The following is a 26,231-nucleotide window of genomic DNA, read 5'->3' as shown; positions in this document are numbered from 1 at the left end:
TATGTAGGATATGGTTTTCTCTTTATAAAAGATATAAGCATGTCTATACACTTACATATTCTTATATATAGAGAGAGAGACATTCACTTTCTCTTTAAGAAAATGTCTAATAGGAAAGTTTCTGCTTGTTAAGATGTGTGACTTTATAATGGCACGTACTACAGACCAACTTCCATAGCACATACTCTTTAAACTCCTAGCGACTAAATGAATTTCCACAAAGGCATACTCAGCGTACTTAAGTGTTGTCCATGTGGGGACGTAGTGCAGAAGAACGAAGGTGCTACAAATGCATGTACTGCTATACTGTGCAGTTGTTCCCTATACAGTTGAACCCGAAAACAGAGCTTCAGAGGGGAGCACAGTGGCTTACAGGTAAACACAGCTGTGAGGCTTTGCACAGAGCTATCGAAAGCAGTTCTTTGTTTTCTCCCCTGATTCTGGAAGTCTATTTGGATAGGCATTTTTGCAGAGGTCCTTCTTTTGTTTTCTTACTACCTGACCAGATGACCAAAATTACGATAAGGGTAACTTGCTTTCTGGATCTGTCTGTCACTAGGACATTTCATTTTGGCTCATGGCTTTGCAAGATTTTATTATGTTAGACTGATGTGTTAGACTCTGATTGTGCCACCAAGTCAGCCCTCATCCTTACTCTTAATTTTTCCCCCCCTTTCTTTGTGTTTCTTTCATTCCTATTCCAATGTATGTAAAAAGTGCCAGCACTGACTAGTTCCTTCTTTGGAAAAAAGTAGCACTTCAGCTGCTCCTGCAAATTCTTTCACCCTCTGAGCAGTGATTAATATACAGGTTTAAGAAGAATTTTTAAACAAAACCTGGAAAAAAGGAAAAGAGCAAATATGCAGGCTAATGGTGTACCCTGAGGTGAGCAAAATGCATTTTTTTAACAAGCCAAGCATAGCAAAAAAGCTATTCTACAGTGAAATTAATAATCACCAAAAAGATTTGCTAGCATTATTGTTGTATCCTTTATGAGAATATGGGTAACATATTTAAAAAACATGGGAAGTGTGAATCAAAGCCCAAAGATTCAAACTGGTCTCTAATTTTTAATGTGAATTCTATTCATATGCCCCTGGTGCATAGACTGAAATACAGTCTGTGGATAACAACTGTCTTTAGAGTGGTGCCACTTAACCTGAAAATTGTATCTGTTCCTCTGACAGTATGGATTTCTAATTTTCTTTACCATCCTGTTTTAACAAAGCTTTGAGATAGGAGAGCATCTTAGTGCCACATGTCGTAGGTGCCTGGTTATAGTACATGATTTCAGCCCCAAATATTTTCCATAGGCAAGGTTTGTTTATTAACTGAACCCCATGCTGAGATTCAATCAATCTAATACAGGCTGAGTTTGAACATTCAAACGTATGTCCATACATCTTGGGCATATATCTTACATAATGATGTTGGCCCCAGACATCTTTCTGGATTTGTTTATGTCTGTTATGGATTCCCCTCATTATCCATGCTGTTTGAGGGATTCCCTATGGATTCAGCCAGTTTGTTGCATACTTTTTTAATTTTATGCCAAACTGAATGTTCTGAGTGGCAGCTTGTATGGTAGCTCCGTACAGTTTCCTCTCAAATCCAGAGATGAATGCTGTGATTAAGGTTAAATAAAATAATACAGAACCCAACATGCTGCAAAAAAGTATGTAAGAGAATGCCCCGGGAGAGTCAAGAGGATCATAGAAGTCATGTGAATGATAAAACATTAAGATGTTGACAACTCTTCCTATTTCTTTTCCTTTTAATTATGGTTAACCATTAGAGCAACAATTCCGTGATTTACAAGATCTTCCTTATTGAGCATCTTTAGTAATAACGCTGGGAAAACTAATTTATTAAATTTCATCAGAGTGAAGGGATGTTTTAATATGCCAGTCGCTAAGCACATCTGTGTGTGCACACAACTCCCAGTAACATTAATTGGAGCTGCATATGCAGATCAGCCGGAGAACAGTGTCTTAAATATAGAAAGCAGAGATTGGTATGGGCCACGCTCTGTGCTCAAGAGGATGTCCTGCTCCACTGAGTGGGGTTTCTGAGACTCCTCCTGCAAGACAAACATTGCCCTTCTCATTTTCTATGTATAGTACCCATTTAGTTCTTGCGGGAGGGTTTACTAGGAGTAATATATGGCCAGGAGAAACTAAGGCTAAAAGACAGGTTTTTCTTATAAAGCCTTTGCATTATGGAAAAGGTTGTTTTCAATCTGAAAACTCAGATTTATAAACACTTAATTCATCAGTTCCCTATGCCTTTCATTTGAAATAAACAGCCAGCAATATTATTTTAAAATAAGGCAGAAGGTGTAACAAAAATGAAGTAATGTTTTGAGAAATATGTGATTGATGATTAAAAAACAGAGAGAAGGGGGGTGGGGGGTGTCAGTCCGGCATTCATTAGTCAGGCAAAACTTCTGTTTGAGCGTGCATTAAGTCAGGAAGACCAGACAGTGTGTCTGGAAAATTATTCCTTCCCTGAGATGTAGTCTTTCAAAAATATTCGCTTGTTTCTTAAATCCGAAGGCATCCTTTGACTGACTTAGTTATTTTATGTCTATTGATGCTAAAGAAAACAAAAGAAACTTTAAAACCTGGAAACATAAACATCATTGAACTACCCACTCTAAAATAGAAAGGGGTAGGGGGGAGAGAGAAAAAGAAAAGAAAGAAATCACAGTGGATGTTTTCCAGGAGGGAGCATGCTACGCTGTGTAAAGGGGGCTAGTGTAACAAGAAGTCATCTATTCTTGATTTCTTTAGACAGCTAGAGCTTTGTGCCTTGTCTAGTTTCTACATTTTAAGAGCTTGTTCTGTGTAGCAGAAATAATACAATAAATGGGTTTAACCACATTTGTCTCAGCTAGACAGTCTGCTTTGTCAAAGATTGCTGGTACAACATAAACAAATTATGTGTTTGTAGTGCTTTACAATGAAAGCCTATCTAACAGAGCGGAGATTGTGTTTCGGCAGCTGTAGATTTAATCTCCTACCTGTCAGTTAAAGCAGGCATTTCCTGAGCAGATAAGGCCTGGCTGCAGAGGGGGGAGCAGCCACAGCTGGACAAAGGGTCATTGTTACGGCCCCCTCATTCCATGTAGATTTGCCCGTGCATTTCATCCCCGCAGCTCGGCGCGCTGGGGTCGGAGCCAGCCCTTGGCGCAGGGTCGGCGAGCAGAGGGGAAGGGACCTGCTGCTCGGCTCTGTGCTGTTGACTCCCACCGACAGTCGAGCCCAACTTTGAAAGCAGCGTCACTCTAACGTGAGTGTGATCATAGGATTCATGGCAAGGATCTGTTCGCAAGCCGAGAGTGCGCTTTATGTAACGCTGGAGTCCTGACAAACCGGGGAAAGCCAGAAACTGGGAGGACTGGCATTCCTTCCCGAATATCAGAATCCTCTGCAGCAAAGGCAGCCACAGCAGTGCGGATTTCTGTCTGAAGTGTAGCTGTTGCTGGGGTTTTAACACCCAAAGTTGCACAGGAAATACCTAATGCTAATTTTAAATACGAGTTTCCTCGTTTTCTTCCTTATTTTACCTTTTTAATGATTATGTTCTTTCAAAATGTTTTTGTAGATGAATCATAAATGCTGTGGAGAGTTGAGGAGCCAATGTAACTGATTTGAGCCAGGCACGGCTGGCGTAGAAGAAAGCAGGCTGTGTGTATGTTGCTGGAAGTTCAGAAACTCCCAAATCTGCAATAATTCCTGTACACCTAGCGGTGGCCATCACCTCAGTCATACTGTGCAAACACACGGCTTGCTTAGAGCCTTTTCTGAGTAAAGATGGTCAGGTCATGTGAAAATCTGAGGAATCCTAGGAAGAGATGGAACAAAATAATTTTTGCATGCAGTCGGTGTTCTGGTTTGTCTTTGATCTCTAGACACAGGAGTTTTGTGCATTAAACTAGTTCTCTATGTAACTGCCTTTGATAAGCCTTTGTGTTTCGATCCAGACACTCCACAAGAGTACTGTGATTTCTGGAAGTTATCTAGGTTACTCTTCTGCATTCGATTGCTTTCAAAATCATACAGAAACAAAAATATTCCCACTAGATGTGAATATCTCCTCTGACCCAGTCTCTTGAATATTATCCATTTAGGCTTGAGGAAAAACCATCAACACTTGTCTCTGTAATAAAGAAAAGCAAATTCACAGAGGAGTGAACACCTGAAGAACGCAGCCATGGGACTGGGTGGGATGGGAAAGGTGTCTCCTTTTTCGCACCTGTGACTCACCTCCACCCTTGTGTCCCGCCGGCATCCAAGCGTTGGAGGGCTGAGCTGTGTGGCGCTGGCACGTGCCTGCTCAAAAGCTGATTTTTCAGCATGAATGAAAAATAATTCTGATTTTTCAGCAGAGGGTGTCCCTCATTAGCCATAGCTCTGCAGCTTGAGTAGCTTTTTATACAACGGTACAGCAAGGTGTAAATGTTACAAGCAGCGGATTACAACTGAATTGGTTTCTATCCGCTATGCAATGTCGCTTCTGCAACTGAAAAAGAAATCAAGGCCTCTTTGAGCATTTACCTGTGTAAACTGTAGCCGTAATAGTGTCCTCTGAATGGGTCTTTGAGCCTGAATTAACTAATAATTGTAGAGTATTCAAAAGCGCCAACTGCTTATAGTTACAGTACAATATAGTTGCAAATCTTCCATCAGTGAAAATACAGAAGGCTTTAAAAAAAATATGCTGATCAGCAAGAAATTCTTCCTGTAGTGAAGTAAATGGCAGAGATGTTAGCATCAGTGACCCCCTGGATTTCATATATATTCTGTGTTCGTTTAATATAATAGAGCCCCCCCAACCTGCTCTTTTTTTGTACCTTTTTTACCTCTATAGGGCAGAAGGAGTTTTGATCAAAGGCTTTGAAAGACGTTTCTGTTTTCGTTCCCACTTCTGCTGGAGCTGTTCTTTAAATTGAAAACAATCCTGCCTTTAGCAACCATCAGTGTTGCGACATTGGATGCTATTTTATACTGTACATTGTAATTAGTTTCATGTTAATAATCAGTGACGGCTACTATTTAAAAAAGATCTCTGTCTTGAAAGGGTGTGGGGGGAAAACTCTGCTTGAAAGCACCAATATGAAATGCAAATGTTAAAGCATCTCTTCTTCTAAACTTTTCCGTCAACAGGAAATTTCAATGTACTCCAAAAATCTTGCACATTTTGATATCACCATAAAAACATAAGCTAATAAGGAAGAATTTCTGACATAATTTATATTTAGATTTGAGCTGAACTAATGGAGCTTCCATATATAAAATATCAACAAGTATCATTAGGCTGCAATATTTTTCTTATTTTGGCATGAATAAGACAAGGTGCAAATGAGAAACATACATCTTCACTAGTCTTTGGAAATATCTGAAATAATTGACTTGCTCAGTCTTCTGTGGTGGCTTGGTGACCACTAACTGTGACAATTTGCATAATAGTCAACTCTTCACTTCTGTAGAGAGAACTGTCTGTATCTGATTAAAATCAGGACTGTTTTAGTTCTCTTGACTTTTCCAGAAGTTGCAGAAATAGAGATTTGCTGTTATGCTTTAACCAAACAAATGCACACATGGGTATAACAATATGCTGAGTTTATGCAGATTTTACAACACAAATCTGAATAAAATACCCACTAATAGACCCTTAAGGAGTAATAAACACACATGAATTTTCCTTAGTTGCACTTTAAAGTGATTTTAACATACTACTAGACCTTAACAATAATATTTAATTGACAAGATTATGCATTTGTATGGATTGAAAAGGTGGTAGATCTCTAATTCCAAATGAACTATAAATTCACTTTTGCATAACATGTTTTATTTATTTCTCTATAGCAGAGATGTTCTCCATCCCTCCTAGTGAGAGTTTCTTAAAATACAGACAATTTAAATAGATTTAATTACCATTTATCATACTCTTAACTTCATGAGATCATCTTTACTTGAATTCTGTATTTCCAGGTAGTCAAGGAGCTACATAAAAACAGGGCAATACAATGAGAAGCTAATGGAAATGAAATGAGAGCTAGTGTTTAAAACTGTTCTGTTTTCAGTGTGGTTGGTAGTGTTTTTCTGTTGCTCCCTTCTTTATTTCCCAAGTAGATGAAATTTATGTTTAGTTCATTTAAAGTTTCAAAGTAGTGAGGAAGAAAAAATAGAAAATAAGGATTCTCTGTCTCGCTCTGTGATCATGGCTGCAATTTTCACATTAATGTTGTGGCCGCTGCAGTAGTCTTAAATCACCAAATCGTGCTGAAGCATTGGACAAATGGAAAAAATGATAGGGAAAAGCAAGAAAATAGCAGTTACGATCCCTTTACAAATTCAGTAGTGGGCTACATATTTTTCATAGTATTTCCCATATGAAATGTTCTCACTTTGCAAGTCTATGGTATCTTTTTTGCAGTTTATTTGCCAACACTTCCCCTGGGATCTCATTGGCAGACATTTTCTTTGTGGCTCATGTACTTTCAGTGAGAGGAAATATTTTTCAATTAGACTGTAGATAATTAGATGGCAGATAAATTAGAACGTAATATACCTCCCTATATAGATAGAGCTCCAGTGATTCTATATTGCTAACGGGAGCAGAAAGTAGTCTGAATAATTTCCAATGTGGGAGCTATGTCAATGCAATTTTTGGTGTCTTAGCTACAATGCAGTGCCTGCGTGATCACTTTGGTGCGTTGGAGACCACCTTCCTTCAGTCGCCATTCCTCCTCATGCGGAATCACAGTTGCTCCCCTGGCATTATTTAGCTAGAGGGGATTTCTCACTTAAAGTGCTTGGGCCCACTCTCACCTATTGTCTTTACATTAGAGGATGTTAGGCATTGATGGTGCATTAATTTGAAGCCTTGAGAGTTTATCAGTTCCATTTCTGAGCTCAGAACAAAAGGCCCAGCCAGCGCTCGCAGAGTCACCAGACCCTTTATGACGGAACTGGCCAGTGAACCCAGCCGTGCAGGCCCTTTGCTTCATCAGAACGGCACTAATAAAACAGCTGGACCATTCGATTATGGCCAAAGACACCTTCTCATTTTTTCACCACAATTCTTCCACAGTTTTTCAAAACAGATCATGTTGGGGACCAGAAAAGAGCTTTGTCCTGGCACAAGTTCATTACAACATTGGCAGCTTTTGGGAGGAGACTTAGGCCCAGGCCTGCCTTAATCTTATACAGAGCTGCCTTTAAGCATTTAAGGCATCCCACTAATTTTCACATCTATAAGTTTTCATAGAATAAGCCCCTGCTTCTTTGTGCAACGTGGTGTTTGCTCTCTTGCAGAGTCACCAAAATAACCTAATCAAAATAAAATTAAAATTAACAGAACTTATATTTCTTCTCTTAGAAAGAGCAGTCAAACCCAAGATTAGTTATTGAAAAAAATAAAATTCCAATGGTGGTATAAAAATTATAGTGCCAGGTATTGCATACAGACTATTTAAAATGCAGATGAGGTAAATACATATAATATGCAGGGCATTAAAAAACTTAGTAGTCCTGGGGGCACGAACACTGCTTTCATGGCCATTAAGATTTTTTAAGTGAATCAGTCTAAAATGTCACCTGTTGAGCTATCACGTATAGCCATTATGTTCTATGTGTAATGTGTAAGTTTATACAATATGTATGATATGTAAACAGATATTGTGACTGTTCTGGAAATGCACATTCTTACCTGGTACACTGCCATTACCTGGAAACTCTTCTGTTACGCTGTAGTTTCTAATTGAGAGAGTAGAAAATTTCAAACACATTTTTACTATGGAAATTAAAAGCCTAATGACCACAGACAGGTTAAAGTTGTAGTCTGGCTATCCCAAATATTCAAGAAGTTAACAAAATCTTAGATAGAAATTAAGTTTAAACTATGGAAAGTTTAAACCTGCCTGTGAAGGAATTAGGTTCTCACAGGGGCTGCAGCATCACAAGGACAAAAGGCACTGTGCATCCTGTGCTAAAGAAAAAAAACAGTCAGTCTGGTAAATTCAAAGATTGGTTTCTCAGCTAACATGCGTGGGAGCAGTCTGTTAGGTTTGATCCAAATCTCAACACTTCTACAGGATGAGAACAGGGTCCAGAGATTTATTGGTGGAAGAAGTGAGGGGCAGTGGTTTTAAATAGTCTTGTTATTATTCTAGGCAATTAGGGCATTTTTGCCTATCACACACTTTTATATTAGTGCTGGGTGTAATAAAAAATAAAAGAAAAAGCTTTATGGAAGGGATAAAATAGAAAGCTGGTGCTTACTGTCTCTCAAAAAGATGGCACTCAGTTTTCCCCTTTACTGGAGTAAACTGTGCAACAGAAAGGCAACTTGTCAAGTCTGATCTTGAAAAGTTTGTGAGGAATTAATCCACCGTTATAGGGCGGGATTTACTTCTGCTCCTGGAACCTGTGATCCTCGCAGCTAAGCAGGAATGTGTGAGCTGCCTTTTCGCTTGCGGTGCTGCCATCCTTTTCTCTGAATGCCCGTACTTCCCCAGCCTCAACGTTAGCTGTAGAGGCAGCTTTGGTTTTTAAAGACAGAACACCCGCTCTTCCTTAGTGTCCCTAAATGTGCTGTGTTCCTTTACATAAAAGAAGCAGATCATTTTCATCCAAGGCATTATCTTTGTATGACATACCGCTTTGGCTTCCATTTTCCGTGCAACAACGCTAACCATCAATGATTTTTTAACAAGGAGGATTGTCCAGCCAACTTCTGAGATTAGCATTCACATGACTGCGGGACAAAGCACTGCAGATTTGCCCAGCTTATCAAACAGGCCACCAGCTTTTATTATTTCAGGGAGAATCAAATTGGAAGTTGCTTCTTGAACTAATCAGGGCTGATTTGCTCTAAAGTTGCTTCCTGACTTAGATCTCAGGCAAGGAAGTGCTGTAATCAGTTCCCAAGGGCCATCAGAGTTGTGATGGGATATTAAAGGAATGGTACACTACCTTTTAAGAGTTCCCTAATCTTGGTGGCTTCTCATGTTTAACACGGTTAAACCTGAGCTTGTTGTATAGAAGCAAAGATTAAGTTTACGAGGTAGCTTTATATAAGAGACGTTTTTACTCGAGTCTGCAGAAGTGAATTTTGGAAAGAATATACTTGGGTTTCCTCCAGGCTTTGTACAGTTCAGTTAAAGATACAGACTAGCAGAATTGTTCAAACCCAAACATTTACTACCCATCACCAAAAAAAAAAAAACCCAAAAAACCCCTAAAAAAAAATCTTCATGAAAGAGAAAATGAGTCCCCCTGAGTGTCACTGTTTGCATATTAGCCCATAGTACGGGCTCTGCCAAGTTACTCTCTGACTGACTGCTGCAGATGCTCTTTCTCAAGTATTCTGAGTGAGATCTTTAGTGCAAGTCTTCGGGGACAAACAATAGCACCTGTTCCTCACAAGACAGCAGCCCAGTTAGTCCATTCATGTATCTTTAATGAAGCTCTGGGGCAGATGGCAAAAAATGGCATCATCAACAACTTAGCACAGAGGAGACAAAAGGGGAAAGGGCCGATCCAACAATGCGCCGGTTTTACGAATGGGGAGAGACGGAGTCAGAGCATTTCTCAGGCATCTGCTACAGTCTTGGTTTTCAGAAAGACCTGAGGAACATCTCAGCAATTAAAATTTCTGGGCATGTAGCCGATTTTATGAAGTACACCAATCAACCCCTCCTCCTAATTTCTCCCCCTCAGTAAAATAATAATAATGAATAAATAATAAATAAATAATAATAATAATAACAACTACTACTACTACTACTAATGATAATAGTTATACCACCTCAGGAAAATAAATTGTCAAAAATTAAGGTGACTACTGTTTGTTGGCATTCATTTAATTGCTTTAAGAATTCGGTGACCAGTGACACTTGTACATTCTCTTCCTTTTTAATTCTTATTTGTGCTTTTCAGTTGACGTGTGCTGAAAATTGATACCTATGTATAAAATAATTCTGGGTGAAACCAACACTTGCCTAGAAATAGTACTGAATATGTGGCAGAGGGAAGATCCATGGGAGGGAATGGTTGCCTTTTGGCATGGGCTTTTTTCAGTTGGTGTAAGTGTATATGCAAACTTACACTCCCAAATGTAAGCCACCTTTAGCAAAAGTTACATTGATTAGTACAGGCTAAGGACCTGATCCAGCATTCAGAGTAGCACTTCAAGGAAGAATAGCAGGTAGCCAGAACATGGAACTGTAATCCTGTACACTTGCAGAGTTGCTTTTATTTGAGAGTTTAAAAAATGATCTTTTTTGGATATGGTGGAGTGGATCCAACTCCACAAGAGTGCACTGGGAGATAACCACTGTAGGATTTGGTTATTTTATGTTTCAAATGATTTTTATGGCGCTACAGTGTAAGGTATTGCTATGGGTATGGATGCAGCATCACTCTAACCACAGCACTTGCTCTAATCTCTTCTGTGTCTTGGGGATTGTGCTCGTGTCTTATACCTTTGCAACCCCATGGAAATACTTTCTCTGTGTGTTGGTTGACTTTCTTAAGGGATATTTCTTAAGCTTTGAGCCCATTGGATTAGACTGTAGTTGGGAACTACTGAAAATGACTGTAAGTTGCATTGTGTTGCATTTCTTCCAATATATCCTATAGTTCTTTCCATCAGACAAAGCCTGTGGTATTCATTTGTAGTGCTGTAGAGCCAGTGTGAAGGAACGCCACAAAGCAAAACTAGCACGGTTTTATCAGAGGTAAATGCCTGTGCTGGGCACATGGGGATCAACTCCAATCTAAGCAAGTTTGACTCGGATCCTAAAACGCCCAGCCAGGCTTACCTCAGCTAAAATGAGAGAAATAGCTGCTCAAAGCTAGTTTCTTTCACGCCCCAGTGCCATAGCAGTAATTGCACAAAGACCTTTTTATTATAAGTTGATTTTCCTGAGAAATGGATTCAAAAAATACTGTAAAGTGTTTATTTTTTGCTTGACCTTTATTAACCTACATCTTAGAGCTTTCCCAAGAGAAGAGCTGTTGGTAAATTAACCCTCATAGACACACACAGTAGCATTTCTGCACTGCATCAATGGCTGTGAAAGTAATGGGGATATGACAAGAAAATTTGGCACTATTTAAACAATGTCATAGGTCAACATATGGGATTTGACCAAAAAAGTTTTTTAGGAATTAAATGAAAAAAAAAAAATGCTTGAAGCATACTTTAGCTTTTTAATAGTATTTAATGCCACTGATTTATGGTGGGATGAGGGAAAAATTTTTTTTCTGCCTAAACCCCCAATTTCTTTCTATATTTACTAGCTTTGATGTATAAAGCATTATATGTTTGCTTAACTACTAATCAGAAAAATCATAGTCAAACCCTTGGGTACTTCTGGGGTTAAGGAATGATGGATAAAAACTCTTTGTGATCCTAGTCCCTGTCTCTGAAACACGTGTAGCATAAATTAAGGAACTAGGAAATTAACATGTGGATTTAACAGACATGGGTCTATCACATCTCCCATTTTCTTTATGTTGAATACAAACGCTTGTATAAGGTGAAGAATTTTTTGCTTTTGCATGTTTGTGCTTTTTGATACATTTATTAAGGTCAAATTAAATTTGATATAGTAGGTTTTATTCTGAAATGGTCTCTGAATACAGTGCCATAATTACCCAGCTACATGATAGTGCATAAAGCTATAAAACTGCTTAGGCAGACAAGCAATTTATATGTTATAGTGAGGTATGTATGGCAAAGGATGTTAGTTTAATTGGGAGCCAAGATGTTGGAGCCTTAAATCTTAGGAGCTGGGGTGTAGACTAGAAGACTATTCAATACTGTGGTGAGATTTTGAAATAACATACCTGAGTTGTTGGTATATATATGAACAATACAATGTTGTAAGGCCTCAGAATTAAAATTACCCTAAGGACATGAAAATCTGAACATCAAAGTAGCTGCTGCAGTATTAGGTTACTTCTAAAATGCTTGTCACTCTGCTGTCTGGGACCAAAGATGAGAAAACTTGTGAAACATAAATAGAAATAAGTATCATTCTTCTTTTTAAAGAACCTACGGTATGTTGGAAAGGTTTTGTACCTTTTTACCTTGTGCCAGGACAGGGAATATAAATTAAAAAAAAAAAAAAAAAGAAAAGAGAGAGAACTAGGAAGAAGTAGGAAAACATGCAGTTGACTGAGACTGTTACACCTTTGACACTGAGGGAAAACAATGTTAGTGAGGGCTTTGATGTGATAATGTGAAATTGGCAGGGATTACATTAAGGTGAAGGTTCTGTGGGACTGTGTGAACACAAGAACACTATCAGTACTGGAGAAATACCTGTCAAGACAAATTTGTGCTATTTCTGATCAGAGGCTCTCTTCTGTTTAGCAGGTTCAGGGTCACATGCCTCCGCTCATGATCCCAATTTTTCCACACGACCAGCGGACGCTGGCAGCGGCTGCTGCAGCCCAGCAGGGATTCCTCTTTCCCCCAGGAATAACTTACAAGCCAGGTAAGCTGACAGGGATGTGAAGGTATTTAACATTTTAAGATACTAACTGTAGCTTCTTGTGTGATTTGTCTCATGTAGATGATATGCAACAGGTGCAGCTGGTTGGAAATAATGTGGACTTTTTGCAACTCCACTTAAAAAAACCTTCTGGTTTGAGGGAGGTGGGTGGAATCTGGTTATTGAACATCATGATGGTTTTACCTTTATTTCCCACAAAATAATTTGCTCTAAATATAATGGTGTGCTCGCCTAGTAATTTGCATCTGCTCTGCCCTGTGTCATTATACAAAAGCTACGTATCTGTAATTAATTCTGTTATCTTCATTATACTTGTCTTTTGTGCCAAAATTCTTACTCTTTTGTTTGATTTTAATCTGAATAATAAAAGGTTGCAGTAGTTCAATCCCAGTCATCATTCAGACTTGTAACAGGTCACATAACCTTGCAGTGAAATATGTTTTGAGATGATTTAGCAAATGTTATGATTTCATTCTTTTTTCCTCCGAGTTTACAGGACTCCTGGGGAATTCAATTAGGGATATAATGGTTTGAAGCTACTTTCAGAGCCTCCTTGTAAACAGGGCTTTAAATGTTTAAAGACATGTTGCCAAAGGAATTCAATGTAGGAAGATAGTTAAGTAAATAAAAGTCAACCTTATTTTCATTTATACATTCTTTGTAAGTGACCTCAGTCCAGAAGCAGCAACCTTATTTTGCTCGTTAATAGTATTCTCTGTCAAGCTGTCTTTAGCATATTAACCTGATAACTATTAACTCAAAACATAAATACTGGTTCCTTTTTTTTTTGACATTAAATATGAAATGTACAAAGTAAAGCATTGATCCTGCTCCCACTGATGTTAGGGGTGGTTTTGCTGTTGACTGCTGCAGGATCAGGGTCAAACTCAAAGTAAAGCCTCATAACAGATGATGTAAACAGCAAAACAGCATACAAATTAAAAGCCAGGTTGAACCTAAAATCTTTTCTAGCAAGTTTACTTCATATTGGATGAAGTGAGGGCAAGCAAGATCTCAGCATTTCCATTTGTCCCACTCCCTTCTGTCCTTAGTTTAGAGGATATTCCTTTTTACACACAGTCTTTGTCCAGTGATTATCTTACTTTCCAGTTTAGAAATCCTGAAGCTCTTTTACAAACTGGCACACTGTATGCAGGAACCTGTTAATGGAGCTCTGAAAGGCAGCTAGCTCTAGGTGGCATGGGGTGATGGTTCTTCACGCACATCACCACCTCACAACAGTTGGGGACCAAAGTGGAGAATGTTTTGTCTCCAAAGACGTAACAGTTGCCCATTGTGGAAATTATCTACAACACCCTGGCTAATACCTTCCTTCTCAGAGGTGAGAGAAAGCATGTGCTTTAGTTTCCTTGCTTTATCTGTTTTAAGCAGAGATGCTTTCTGAATAGTAACTATTAATGATTAAGTTAATATGTCAAATCACGTCATGTTGATTTTGGCACTGTAGGCTACTTGGTACCATAACAACTCAGGATGAAGAGTACCAGCATGCTTTCTTGCACACGGACAGATTTCTGCACTTACTCTAAAGTGTTCCTTACAGTACCTATCCTGAGACTTTGTCGACCTTGTACTGCTTTACCTGTGATCTTATTGACCTCATAGCAGAAGGTGATGTGGCTTTAGGGCATTTTTTTACTTGCCAGAATGCAGAAAGAGAGATCTATAACAAATGTTAGAAGAACAAAGTGCAGGCAAAAATCAAGGCATAGATATCTCAGAACACAGCTAAGCTGTTTGCTAGTATGCTAGTGGTTTATATCCAACTGATACTAGTAAAGACCAGAAGTCACAATGATTTGATTATACCCAGAGGCTTGCAAGAAATGAGAATATTTGTATTTTTAATATATTAAATTCTACAGCATATGTGGCAAAGGTAGCTGTGCAGGTTAGTAGTTTCTGTTGGAGAGACATCATGGGGAAAAAAAGCCATAACTACACTTGGTATTGATTAATTCCTATTTTTGGCACTCTCGGCACAGTAGTTAAGGAATTAATGAAACTGGAGATTAAGCTACACTCTTTCATAGAGAGGGTTCTTCAAAGTATTTCTGAGGAATATTTATGAACTTGACTGCTACTACCTGTACTCTTCTACTTTTGTGAGACATGAAACTTCCACCTCCAGAACTATCGGTTTAGACTCGCTCATACTTCATAGGAAAGATAGGAGATGGATTAACCCTTCAGACACTTACTATTTTCTTTTTTGCTTGCCTGTTTAGTTTCTGTTTCATTTTGCTCTAGTTTGGTGTGGGTAAACCTGAGTTTTGACACTGCCAGTTTTCCTTGACATTCAGAAAGCACAGTGAGAGGGATTTCAGTAACAGGAGCTGTGGGAGCTGACTACTTTGGAAACTGTGTCGTTTAGGGAATGCCAAATATTGTGTGCACAGTCACTTAGTTTGCTTTGCCTGCAACATGGGTTAGATATAAGCCAGTTCTGTCTTGGAAGTGGCCTACTAGTGTTAGTGACAGTGCAGCCCAGAGAAGGAGTCCTCCTCGGTGTACAGGCAGAGGTGTGATTACACGCACACGTACGTGCAGATGTATCTTCAAGGCTAAACGGGAACCCAGGTCATGGCTGTTTAGTTCAATGCCAAGGTAGCACTTAGCGAGTGCTGTTGCAAATCTACACACAAAACCGATGCCTTGAAGTAAGAAAATGGCATTTGTCTAACAAACTACACGAGGACATGCCCTCAATGGGAGGACCTATATAAGAGAGGAGAATTTATTAGGTTCTGAGGCCCTTCCAGCGCACACCTTAGTTGCTCCTGAACTCCTGAGCTCAGAGTCGTTATGAATAGCAGACTCGAGGAACTGCTAATATACAGCTATGATTTGTATGAAAGCCTGACAAGACAGGGCTCCTTACTGCCTGGCAGGATCTATAACATGAGGTGGCTGTAACCCTCCCCCCCCATATTTTGGAGCTCTAGGAGGTGAAACAGGCCAAAGTTAGCAAGTGCTGATGACAAGTAATAATTACATTAGAAAAAAAATCCCCAAAGCCCCATGCTTCCTTATGTATCTCAAAGTCATGTAATATAATTTTCCGGCATGGTAAGTACTAATTGAGAAATCAGAGCTGCATAGACCACCTAATTAATTTTTTATACATATTTCTGTATTTATACTGTATACTGGATTAATTAAAACTTTAGGGCGCTGTGCATCTCAAATGACTGTTGTGACTATTGACCTGCAGGCACTTGACGAGCCTCACAGAGTACCTGGTTGTGGGGGTTGCCACTTATTCCAGTGGGAAGCTGAGAGTGGCAGCTGTTAGGAAGCTAATACTTGCCCAGAGATGCTATGCAGTTAATATAATTATTTTGCATTCCAAGTACAGCAAAGCAACTGTGCTGGCTTTCTGACTGTGACCACTATACTTACTACTTGGAACTGGTGGGTAACATAAGTACCATTATACCTCCTCTCCCAGTGCAAATTTCTCTTCACTTAACCAACCACACGCATCCAGGAAAAGTTAGTGGGCTGGAGTATCCTTGAACGTGATTAGTGTGTCCCCATTAGTGCTCTGGGTCAAGAGGAGAAGAGAGAGTGGGATAAGGAGGAAGACAGTTCTCTCCTCCATGTTGTAGCCTAAAGTATTACTTCCTTCAAGTTTTTTGGCTAAGAGGGAATGGGGAAGGAGTATGATGACAGGGTAAAGAGGTAAAGTAAAGCTGGGCAGGAGCCAGACCATACCGGGAGCAGAGCTCTAACAGAGCTAGGGTTTGCTCTGAGCAGAGAGTGGGAGGATGCTCTCCGTGCTGGCTGCATAATGGCAGTGCATGTAACTTGGAAATGAATGGCCACTTTTGCTTAATAGTGTTCTGCAAATATTTTATATTATATCAATTCTTTACCAGATATGGAAAGCACCTCTGAAAAAGATTATTGAAAATAGACATTGAGGTATGGAGATGTAAACATCTATTTAAAAGAGGTTTTAGTGTTTTATGCTGCAGTGTATTTTCAAAGTATTTCTTCATATTTCATACATGAAGTAGATAAAGATCAGGATGGCTAGGAAACAACTCCTGTCTGCCTACCTAGGGCATTCTGCTTTATACACAACAATAATTTACAAGAGGTTTTGCTATGCTGGCAATACAATGGAATGTGGAAATGGAGACTGCTTTCCTAGGCTGGTGACAAAAATGGTGATAAATGGAGCCAACATTTTTGCTTGGTTCTGTTTGTAAATACATTGGGGCAAATCAACAGTAACTCCTCTGAAATCAATGAAAGTAAAATCAGGAAAAGCATGACAAACAAAACTGTCAGGCTTACTGTCATCTGGCTGGACCTCAGAACATTGCAATACTGTGAGATATTTGTCATCAAACTAATTAAAGTCCTTGATTACAGTAGCGAATCCACATAACTAACATAATCCTAGATCTGCTGGATTTCACTGATATCCATCATTGCAGTTTCCATTTGGAACAGGCCTTTCAGAAGTGTTTCCTAAAGCTGTAAGGTGGTTTGAATTTTACATAGCTTAGTACTCTATTTTCAGTAGGCTGCTGTTCCTCTTGGCAGGTGTGAACAGAAAGTGTACATCAAATCAACTGTGTACTGAGTTGGCTGTGTATCTTTGCATGGCAGAGGTGCTGCATGAGTCTTGTTTCTAATGGAAATTCCCCAGGACTGAGTTAAAGTCTGTCATGTGTTCCCTGTTGGGTTTTACTGGTTGGAACAAGGAATTCGTAACCTCAGGATTTGTTGTAGCAATCCATATGTGCCTCACTCCTAAATGCTGAGGTAAGAGCTGGAAGTGGTAGTAGGCAGCTGAACATTTTCAACTGGGATTTTGCACTGAAGTTGTTTACCCGCAGACAGACTGTTGTTGGGGCAGCCGAATTTGCTGTGACATGCGGGTGGCAGTAAGGCAGTGCTGCGGCTCACCCTGCCCAGGACAGAGGCAGAACTGAGGCAGTGTCACAGACAGGGAAGATGCTCCGTAGTACTGCCTTAGCCAGTTGCCTCTGTTAACATCTTCCTCGATCCTGATCCCTCTGCACAAACAAAATGAATGTCCTGCATGGGAATTTTGCAGGAGTGGGCATCTGTATCCTCACTGTATCCCACCAACACCCTTAGGTACTCATTATGCCCTGGAATCTGTGAGCTCTTACATCTCTTCCAACTTTGTTTTCTGTTACACTGTGAGTACACATGGAGAGTGTGCAAGTGGCTGTTTGAGATCCGTGTGTGAAGAGACAGATTTTGAGTTACAATCCCAAAACGGGGAAACCATCATCAAAGTGAAAGCTTTGCAAGTCAGGTGAGGAGAGTCAGCTTATGCCTTACCATTGTGTTTTAGGAAAGGCAGGTAATAAAGCAACACCTTCCCCCCCGAGTCTTGCAAGAGCCAGACATCCCTCTTTCCCCACAGCTCATAAAGCCTTGATCTGGAAAGTAAGTCCGTACGTCCTATAAATAGAGTCCACTAAGCTTCATTGCTTCATCCAAGACAAAAAAAAACATTTACATTATTTCTGTGTAGAATAGCACAGTACAATTGCTGGCTGCTTTTATTCATTTGGAAACGTTGCTCAACCTGACAAATGAAACAGAAGCCTGGCATACTTTTCCATGGCTTGTAAACACCAATTTATATATAAACAACAGCAGCCAAATGTAAATAGACAATCAGCACAGCAAGGAGATTGAAGAGTTCAGTTTGCAAAACATGACAGATTTTCTTCTTCTGGCATTCTTCTCACTCCTGGTTATCAAAGGCCAGCATGTACAGGTACCTAACGCAAACCTGTTTGAACATGTTCTGCCGTCTTTTGTACAAATTTAAAAGAATGGATCCTCACGCAAACATTCCAAATCAAGAAACAAATTTGAAAAAAATTGCTACAGTACATTGACTGATTCCTTGCCAAGACAGCTACTGAGAAAGCTGCTTGATCCATTCTTGCACTGACAAAATGAGAGGGGGAAATATGTACCTTCTGTAATTAAAAATTAAAACCAGCCCATTCCCTGCATGCTCGGTTTCCTCAAGGGAGAAAAAAGTACCTTTGCTCTGCTTTTACTGCTTGGTGTCAGCAGAATACTCCAGAGCTGAGAGAGTATTAATTTTGTTCTCAGCACAAAGATACTGCTAACATACCGAGACTTAACCATAAGTTAATATGTTAAAATAAGAGGGGAAAGGGACAGTGTTATGTTTTAATAACAAATAAACGGCATAACTATAAAATTATTTTTCCCCTAACAAAGGAAAGAACTGTAGCCAGCAGGTGAGCAAGGGAACACTACAGGGTGTGGTAGAGATACTATTAAATTAACTGTGAAGCCAAAAAACTGTGTGTATGTGCGCGCGCGCGTGTGTATAAAATATCCGGCTATTTCAAACCATAGGAGCATGACAGCTGTGAAAAAGGAGTGCCGCAGGGAATTCTTTTAGAGTTTGATTTTTTTAAAAATATGTTTGACATGGAAAATGTTTTAGTACAAATAAAGCAACTGGTATTGAACTTAAAAAGTGTATGTGGAGGGGGAGGGAGGAAGAAGAGATTGCTGTGTGGAACAGGAATGAATAATTCATGATATTTAAAGAAAGAATGCCTCCGAAATGTTCTGCAAGGCAGTCCATGCTGATAACTCCGATGGTTTTCTACCCCCACCCCCACCCCCCCCTTTAAAGCATCATTAATTCAACATCTTAGTGTGTTTTTTTTTAAATCGTGTAAGATTTTTCTGAAAGAAACATTATTTAACTTAGATTAGGATCTTATTTATTCAGATAATTTCATATAAATACCAAAGAGATGAGTAGAATTATTTAACCATAAAGAGACAGCTTTAGTACTGTAAGAAAAGGGTCTAGGACGGGGTGTTTTTTGTGTTGTTTTTTTTTTTTTTAAAGAAAAAACCCCCAACATCATTGCAAACTAAAATCAACCTCATGGAAGGGGGAAAATAAGAGGAGATATTTTGAACATTACTCCATAGGACACCAGTACAATATAGTGTTAGTGAATGCATTGTAGCAGAGCTCCATATGCAATCAGAATCCAATTGTTACTGGACTGTGTACAAGCACATACTGTGCTCAATGGCCTGATGAGGTATTATGGATATGATGCAAAGAGACCTTGTGGATTAGACATGTACAATTTATTTAAAAAGTGAAACAACCGAACATTTAAACTGAGCTGAATACAATAGCACTTCAGGGGGTGAAAAGGAAGAGTTCTGAGGAATCCAGTGTCTGCAAAGACTTCAGCTATCGTTATTTGTTTGAAGGGGCTGACAAAAAAAATCTAACTCTTGGAATGTCCCAATTATATTGTTATGGATTTCTGTATTTTCCCTCATTGATACATTCTGCTTTCAGCATGGAAAAGTTCATGTAAAATGGACTGATTATTGTGAATATCAGAGAAGCAGTCTCTTAAAATGTGGCCTGCAGATAGTACGTAACACTGGCTTTAAATAAGTAGCTTGAGCCAAAGTAATATTCTATTAAATCATAGTTTCTGTGTAATTTACCCATCACTGTATTCATTTTTATATTACAGATTACACTACCAAATTATTTCAGCCTTCCTGCATTCTTTACATTGACTAAGAGTCCCAATGGCTCTATGTGATGCATATATGTGGAACACCCATAGATGCTATAAGATGTGATGCTGCAATGTTTATTTTGGATCAATAGTATCTCTTATTTTCTGGAGTATTTGTTGTCCCCTCAGTGCAGAAGGCACCCATTTTCAGTTTCCAGTGAACAGAACACAGAAATTTTAGTGCCTGAATCCTCATGTAACTGAGCAGCTACCTGATCTATCAACTTCAGTAGGGTCCCAGATCTAGAGAACCATAAAATTCTATTTTGAGCTATTTTAAAAAGTCGTTTAATTTTGTTTCTCTATAGCTGCCTGAAAGGAGTTGTCCAAAGACAGAGAATCTTAAAGCAAAACAGGAAACAACCTTAACCTGTGTTAGACCAGCGATGTAGCTTTCCCAGGAAAGAGCTACCTGATACTGAAAAGAAATCACCCTGCATTAACCAGGGCTGAAAGTTCTTGGATTATTACGCATTTATCCTGTTTTAAGAAACATGCGGTGACAACAGTTTTTTTCCTCTGGGGTCCACTGGGGTTTCCTGGGGTATCTTGCCTGTGTGTCTATGGCCTTAAGGCCCATTTTGTGCCCAAGCTTACACGCGTGGTTTGAACATTTGCTTTGAAAATGAAAATCACGAGTATCATATTTATGTTTTGCCAGTTTGCCTACCAGCTATCTGCTAACAAAAAAAGTTCCGAGGGAGCATGGCAAGTCCGTGCCCAGCGAAGCCTTTTGTTTTTGCAGATGTTTAGGCTTAGAGGAGTGCTGTGGAGCGCAGGCAATCCTAGGTCCATGTTTGCACTTGTCTGCTGCTATTCTCTGCTCATTGTCTGAACCTGCACGCATTGTTCTCCCGACAGGTGATAACTACCCGGTGCAGTTCATTCCATCAACAATGGCAGCTGCTGCTGCTTCTGGACTCAGCCCTTTACAGCTCCAGGTATGTGCCAGAACAAAAAAATGTGGGATTGAAGCCAACATTTTAAGGGAAAACTGCTAACCAGCTGTATGCTAAATAATACTCTGAATGTTAAATAATTTTTGAGCACAGCCCAGGAGGATTAACACCTTATGTACTTACGGTACTGCAAATATAGCAGCGTGTGGCCAGCCTTGATACTGTGAGTGAAAAACATTGTTCTGTGTGTTTTATATAGGCGGAGTTAATGGTATCTTTTTAATTATATGACCAGTTGATGGGAGATAAGTTCAAAGATCTTTTTGTACTTTATTTTCATTTAGCCTTTCCCCTTTAGCTGCAATGCATTACCTTTAATTGGAGCAGTGAGTGTATCAAAACAAATGTGCGTTATTGGGATTTTTTTTTCTTTTTTTTTCAGACAGTGTGGTGCTGACAGTACAATAAATTGCAAACTCTTTTAGCGTCTGTATTTAGGTAATCTCAGCCTTTCTGTGCATTAAGCTGGTGAGATGCCAAGCACGGTCAGGAGCTTTGGTTTGGTCATTTATTTATTTTTGGCATATATAGAATGAAATGTTGTGAAGGAAAGATTTATGTGCCATATTATTAGCTAGCTTTTTGTGGCAAGAAGTTTTTAATTTCACAAGAAAAGACACAACAATGTCATAAATAATGAAGAAACAGTCAAAAGCTTTCAGAGTTAAAATGTGTGGAAAGGAAGGGACATTGAGCATGAGAGCAGTGGCCATTAAAGATGCATGTAACTATTTGCAAGTAAACCTTTGAAACCCCTGTTTGAGTTAGGTTAGAGTTGGGTTCAGATGCGAAGTAGGAATAGGTTGTGCCTAGAGTAGCAAAGTACTGCCACATTAATATCCAAATATCTGCTTTGCTTACACTTCTGCACTTATATCGTTTTCCAGGGGGACCAAAGCAAATTAAAAATCCTTTTGTCTTTACCCAATGCTGATATTCTTCTTGCCGAGTGAACTTAGGATAATTGAGAATGGGACCAGAACTCACTGTTCACTGATGGTCCAGAACTGGTAAAAAAGACCCCTTGAGCTTATCTCTGACTAACCTGCAATCAAAACGTGAAAAGAGAACACCCTGGCACCGTAGGGAAAGTTCTCCAAAAAATACTTTTGGCTCATGATAATACTATGTTAGGACTGTACTTTGGACAGGCTTCAAGCTGAAGGCAAGTTTTTCAAAAGGAAAATAGCAGGTAACTTTTGAATACTTATTAGAACAAAAATCTCATTAGCTTTAGTGGAGAAAATATTTCAGAGATCACCTTTGTGAATAGAGAGACTATTTTTGCTGCATTTGAAACACAATACAACAAATAGTGAGCCTACACAAGATTGTAAGGCAGAAAAGGATAAAAACTGTTCAACTGCAAAAGAAACAGAATCTAAACCACAGGCATTCACAATTCTATTCTTTTACAAGTTCCATTTGTAGCTTGACCTGCAGATCTATTTGCACATCAGCCTTGATCAGAATCTACAGCAATAGTGCAATTTCATTAATTTGCAGAAATTATAGACTGAGCTGTTAAACATGACAAGCACAATCAGAGAGAAAACAACCAGCAAAGAAAGTGGTGCTAATAAATTCAGAAACATTTGAGTGCTTGAGGGGCCTGAATTTTCCTTCAGATATATTTGTTGTAAAAAAGGGGTTTGTTCATTCCTCCCTTTTCTATTTTATTTGAATTTCACCTTCATGGGATTTCAAAACCTTTAATGTTCCATGGCCATAAGAGCTTAAATAAAGAGTACTTCACCTTCAGTTGATACCTGCTCGTCTGATTGTCAAATTGGCTGAACTTAATTTTATTTGCCTCTACTGTTAATATTATCTTTGTGTAAATTCCCTAAGCATTCCCTAAATGAACACTTATTTGGGTGTGTTTGTTGGAGGGAATTTGTTGTTATACCTGATGCGTAATGAAGACTGTTAGGGGTGTAGCATTTCAGCTCATTTTTCCATCTTTGCTTCCCTTCCCCCTTCTTTCTCTGTTTTGCTTCCTTTCTTCCATCGACCCCACCCACTTACTTATTTACAGGAATGCTGTGACCATGGTATCTGAGTATTTCCCAAGTGCTTAAAAATACTGATCACAAAACTAATCTCTGTTCCATTCAGCCAGTAGGAGAAATAGCTAATTCATTTGCAGGTTTGGTTTTGTTTCTACATGTGAGCGTCTGTGTAATATCTGTGTTTGGAAAACTTGGGGAGGGAAAGCTATTTCATGTAAAAAAGCTTTGCGGTAGCTCTAGCATTTCAGCTTTACCAGGACATTATTATTAGCTCCAAAATTATATTCTGTGGTCCATATCCAGCTGCAGTGGAAATTTTGTCAGCTTCAGGCTTATAATCGCTCCTCTGTTTTCACTTAAGTTTCTTAGGGATGATCATGCTTCAGGTAGGAGCAAGCAGCAATTTTGTGTTCTTATCTTTCTGTGTGTTAGGAAAACTTCTGTGGAAGCTCTGAATTGAATAGCACAGAAAAGAGTTTACTTCCAGGTACCTCATGTAACTATAGTAATTATTCTGCAGAGGATGTTTCTCTACTGGGCCATTTGTAATTAATGATTTGCCCATCTTATTCAAGCTGTTTAGCACATTAGCATCCAAATGTATTTTCTATGAACTGTATGTGTGTTCACCAGTGGACTATGTACCTCCATGAGTTAAAAAACTTTGTTGAAAGCGTATCTAGGAACTTCTCAAGTAACAAGTTGCACTCTCAAGGGCCTTGCATTAAAAAAAAATAAAAATAATTAAGTTCTTCTTCAGCAACAGACCTATTTGTCCCACCTGCTCTTAAGATTTTGCATTGCATTGATCAACTAGTAGTATAAAATACCACTAATGTTCGGTTGTAGCTTCGAGTAACCTGAAAGAAAGTAGGAATTACTGCACATTTATTTCAGTCCCTGTTCCTGAAGCGGTGGCATGCTCTGCTTTGGGCTGATCTGAGATGGCTTCTTTTTATCTGTATACTGATCTCGTGAGGGTGGCATTGATGATGTTGTTGACAAAAAGACTTGAAGCTCCGAGTTCCACACTTCCCATTGACAGCTCAGCCCCATCCCACCAGTTTCCTCGAAGTTAGCCAAAGGTTTACATAATGACCAAGGTGATAGGACCAAGCCTTGTTAGGACTCTTGGCATGAGGGAGGGTCTTGCTGATGAGGGAACAGTTTACTAGGTATAGTCTAAGAAGAAGGACCAAGCTATTTCTGTTCACCCCTCCAGCTTCAAACAACTGTGAGTGAATCCCGTCAAATCAACCTTCTGCTAAATAGTTTACAGGTATATTACCAAATACACCTGTAGCAGGTATGCATAGTGGTGTGTGAACCAGTTCTGATGCATGTGTGTAACAAAAGCGTGTTGCTTTAATTAATCAGTGTGAGCCATAAAACCTGTCAATAATTTTCCCTTTGCTCCTCTTCTTTTATAACCAACTTCTCTGGAGTTTCTCCCCTTTCCCGTTTCCCTGAATTTCCCCCCTAGTTTTCAAATGATTGCACTGATATTAACTGTTTCTAGATATGTGTGCCCAGTAATCTTGCTAAATGAGTGGACTTGATCATGAAATGGGGTTCCCCGGCTCTCACGGTGCTGGTAGCAGTAACCTAGTTGCTGGGAAGTCTCAGTAGTGGCAGAGGTGACACCCATATGTCCTTACTTTCAAACAAGGAATGATACTATATGGTCTTTATTGTTTAAAAAAATCTGCCTTCATTCTTAGATATTTCTACAAAGCAGTCTATGCAGTAAATAAGGAAATGTCGCAACTCACTCAACCACGACCGATAAACTGTTGATAGAAATGGAAGCACTACAATGATGCTAGCTGGAGTTATGACTAAACAAAGTGAGCTCTAGGAAGAAAAGCAAAACAAAAAAGCTTTCGTTCATAACTCTTCCCCCAAACTATTTGGGTAATTTGTCCTCCAAAATTTATCGCTCATAACACTTATGAACCTTGGCAAGTCTTAACTATAGTTGCAGCTGTGTTCTTGAAGCCTGCAGTTTTTATACTCCACTTAAAAAAAACCTTAAATTTTAACTAAACACACATTTGTCTATTTCTTTTCTCCCCTCCCACCCCATCCTACTCTTCTATACTCTCTTCTAATTGCAGACAAAGTAAATGACCTTTTTTTATACTGCTGGGTGCAGATCCAGTGTGCTGCTGAAGCATTGCATAGCTTGCCTCAGGGGCACAATATTAGTAGAGGGAAGGCCAAAGAATGCTATTTTTAGTTGAACAGTTCAGCAGATGGAGGCATGAATACTCATATATCTGAAGGTTGAGGGGTTTGAACCATTAATTTTGATAATGTATTTAACCCTGGGAACAATCAGAAACTGTAACTCTAAGGTTACAATGCTTTTGACCTTTAGAGAACAGAGGGCACTCGGTACAGTAAACAATATATTACATTTCTACTTATTCCAATTCTCTCACAGATATAAATTTCAGGACATAGTTGACATTTGCTTTCCTCAGCTATTTTGGTGCTGGTCCTTAAAGTAAGTCAAGAAGAATGTGCAGGAAAGAGGCCAATGTAATGCGACAGTCATGTAAATATGGCCTTTAAATAGCTAAGATGTTAAATGTGGCCTTTTATGAAGAAATATTATTCTCGGGAACTAGAATCTTGGTGACTTATTATTTCAATGAAAAAGTTGTTTTAGTGAACTGCTGCTCTTATGGAGTTTCCTTTATATGTTGTAACCTCAAAGCAATTTTTCAGTGGGGCTAATATGATCTGATAGTGATAGCTCACACTGGAGGTGATTTCGTCCCACTCTGGTACCACATCATGCAAAGTGATGTACCTGCCTTATGTCTTATTAAATGATGCATGCTCCTCTTCAACAAATACAGCAGTTAAATATCACACAGCTTAAGTATTTCTAATTAAAATATCTCCATGTGTCAGCATATTGGTAATGTATTATTTTAATCCATTTATTTTGTTTATGAAACAGTGACATATGTTTAGATTGTGAAATATATGAGCCTTAAAAATCACTTTATTGAAGAAAATTAATTTCTACAATGCTGTCTCAGTAATGTGTTCACTCACCCAGTCAGTCACTGGCAGGGCTGCCAGTCTTAAT

At 39.1% G+C, this 26,231-nt stretch overlaps 1 protein-coding gene across 12 annotated transcripts in view; it reads left to right on the top strand.

The window, feature by feature from the left end:
- SOX6 (SRY-box transcription factor 6) overlaps nt 1-26,231 on the top strand; it is a 372,602-nt gene that overhangs the window by 260,953 nt on the left and 85,418 nt on the right. For 11 of the 12 annotated variants that reach the window (XM_080404703.1, XM_080404708.1, XM_080404705.1 and 8 more), the window contains 2 exons: nt 12,391-12,514; nt 21,019-21,098. In XM_080404703.1, coding sequence (XP_080260829.1) covers nt 12,391-12,514; nt 21,019-21,098 — 204 coding nt within the window. The remainder of the gene's footprint in view (nt 1-12,390; nt 12,515-21,018; nt 21,099-26,231) is intronic. The other variant, XM_080404702.1, reaches the window with a different exon arrangement.

The sequence above is a fragment of the Falco punctatus genome, assembly GCF_963210335.1.
Source record: "Falco punctatus genome assembly, chromosome: 10".
In the NCBI taxonomy this organism is placed as follows: Eukaryota; Metazoa; Chordata; class Aves; order Falconiformes; family Falconidae; genus Falco; species Falco punctatus.
The sequence above is the reverse complement of the archived record's forward strand: the minus strand, read 5'-3'. Positions and strand labels throughout refer to the sequence as shown.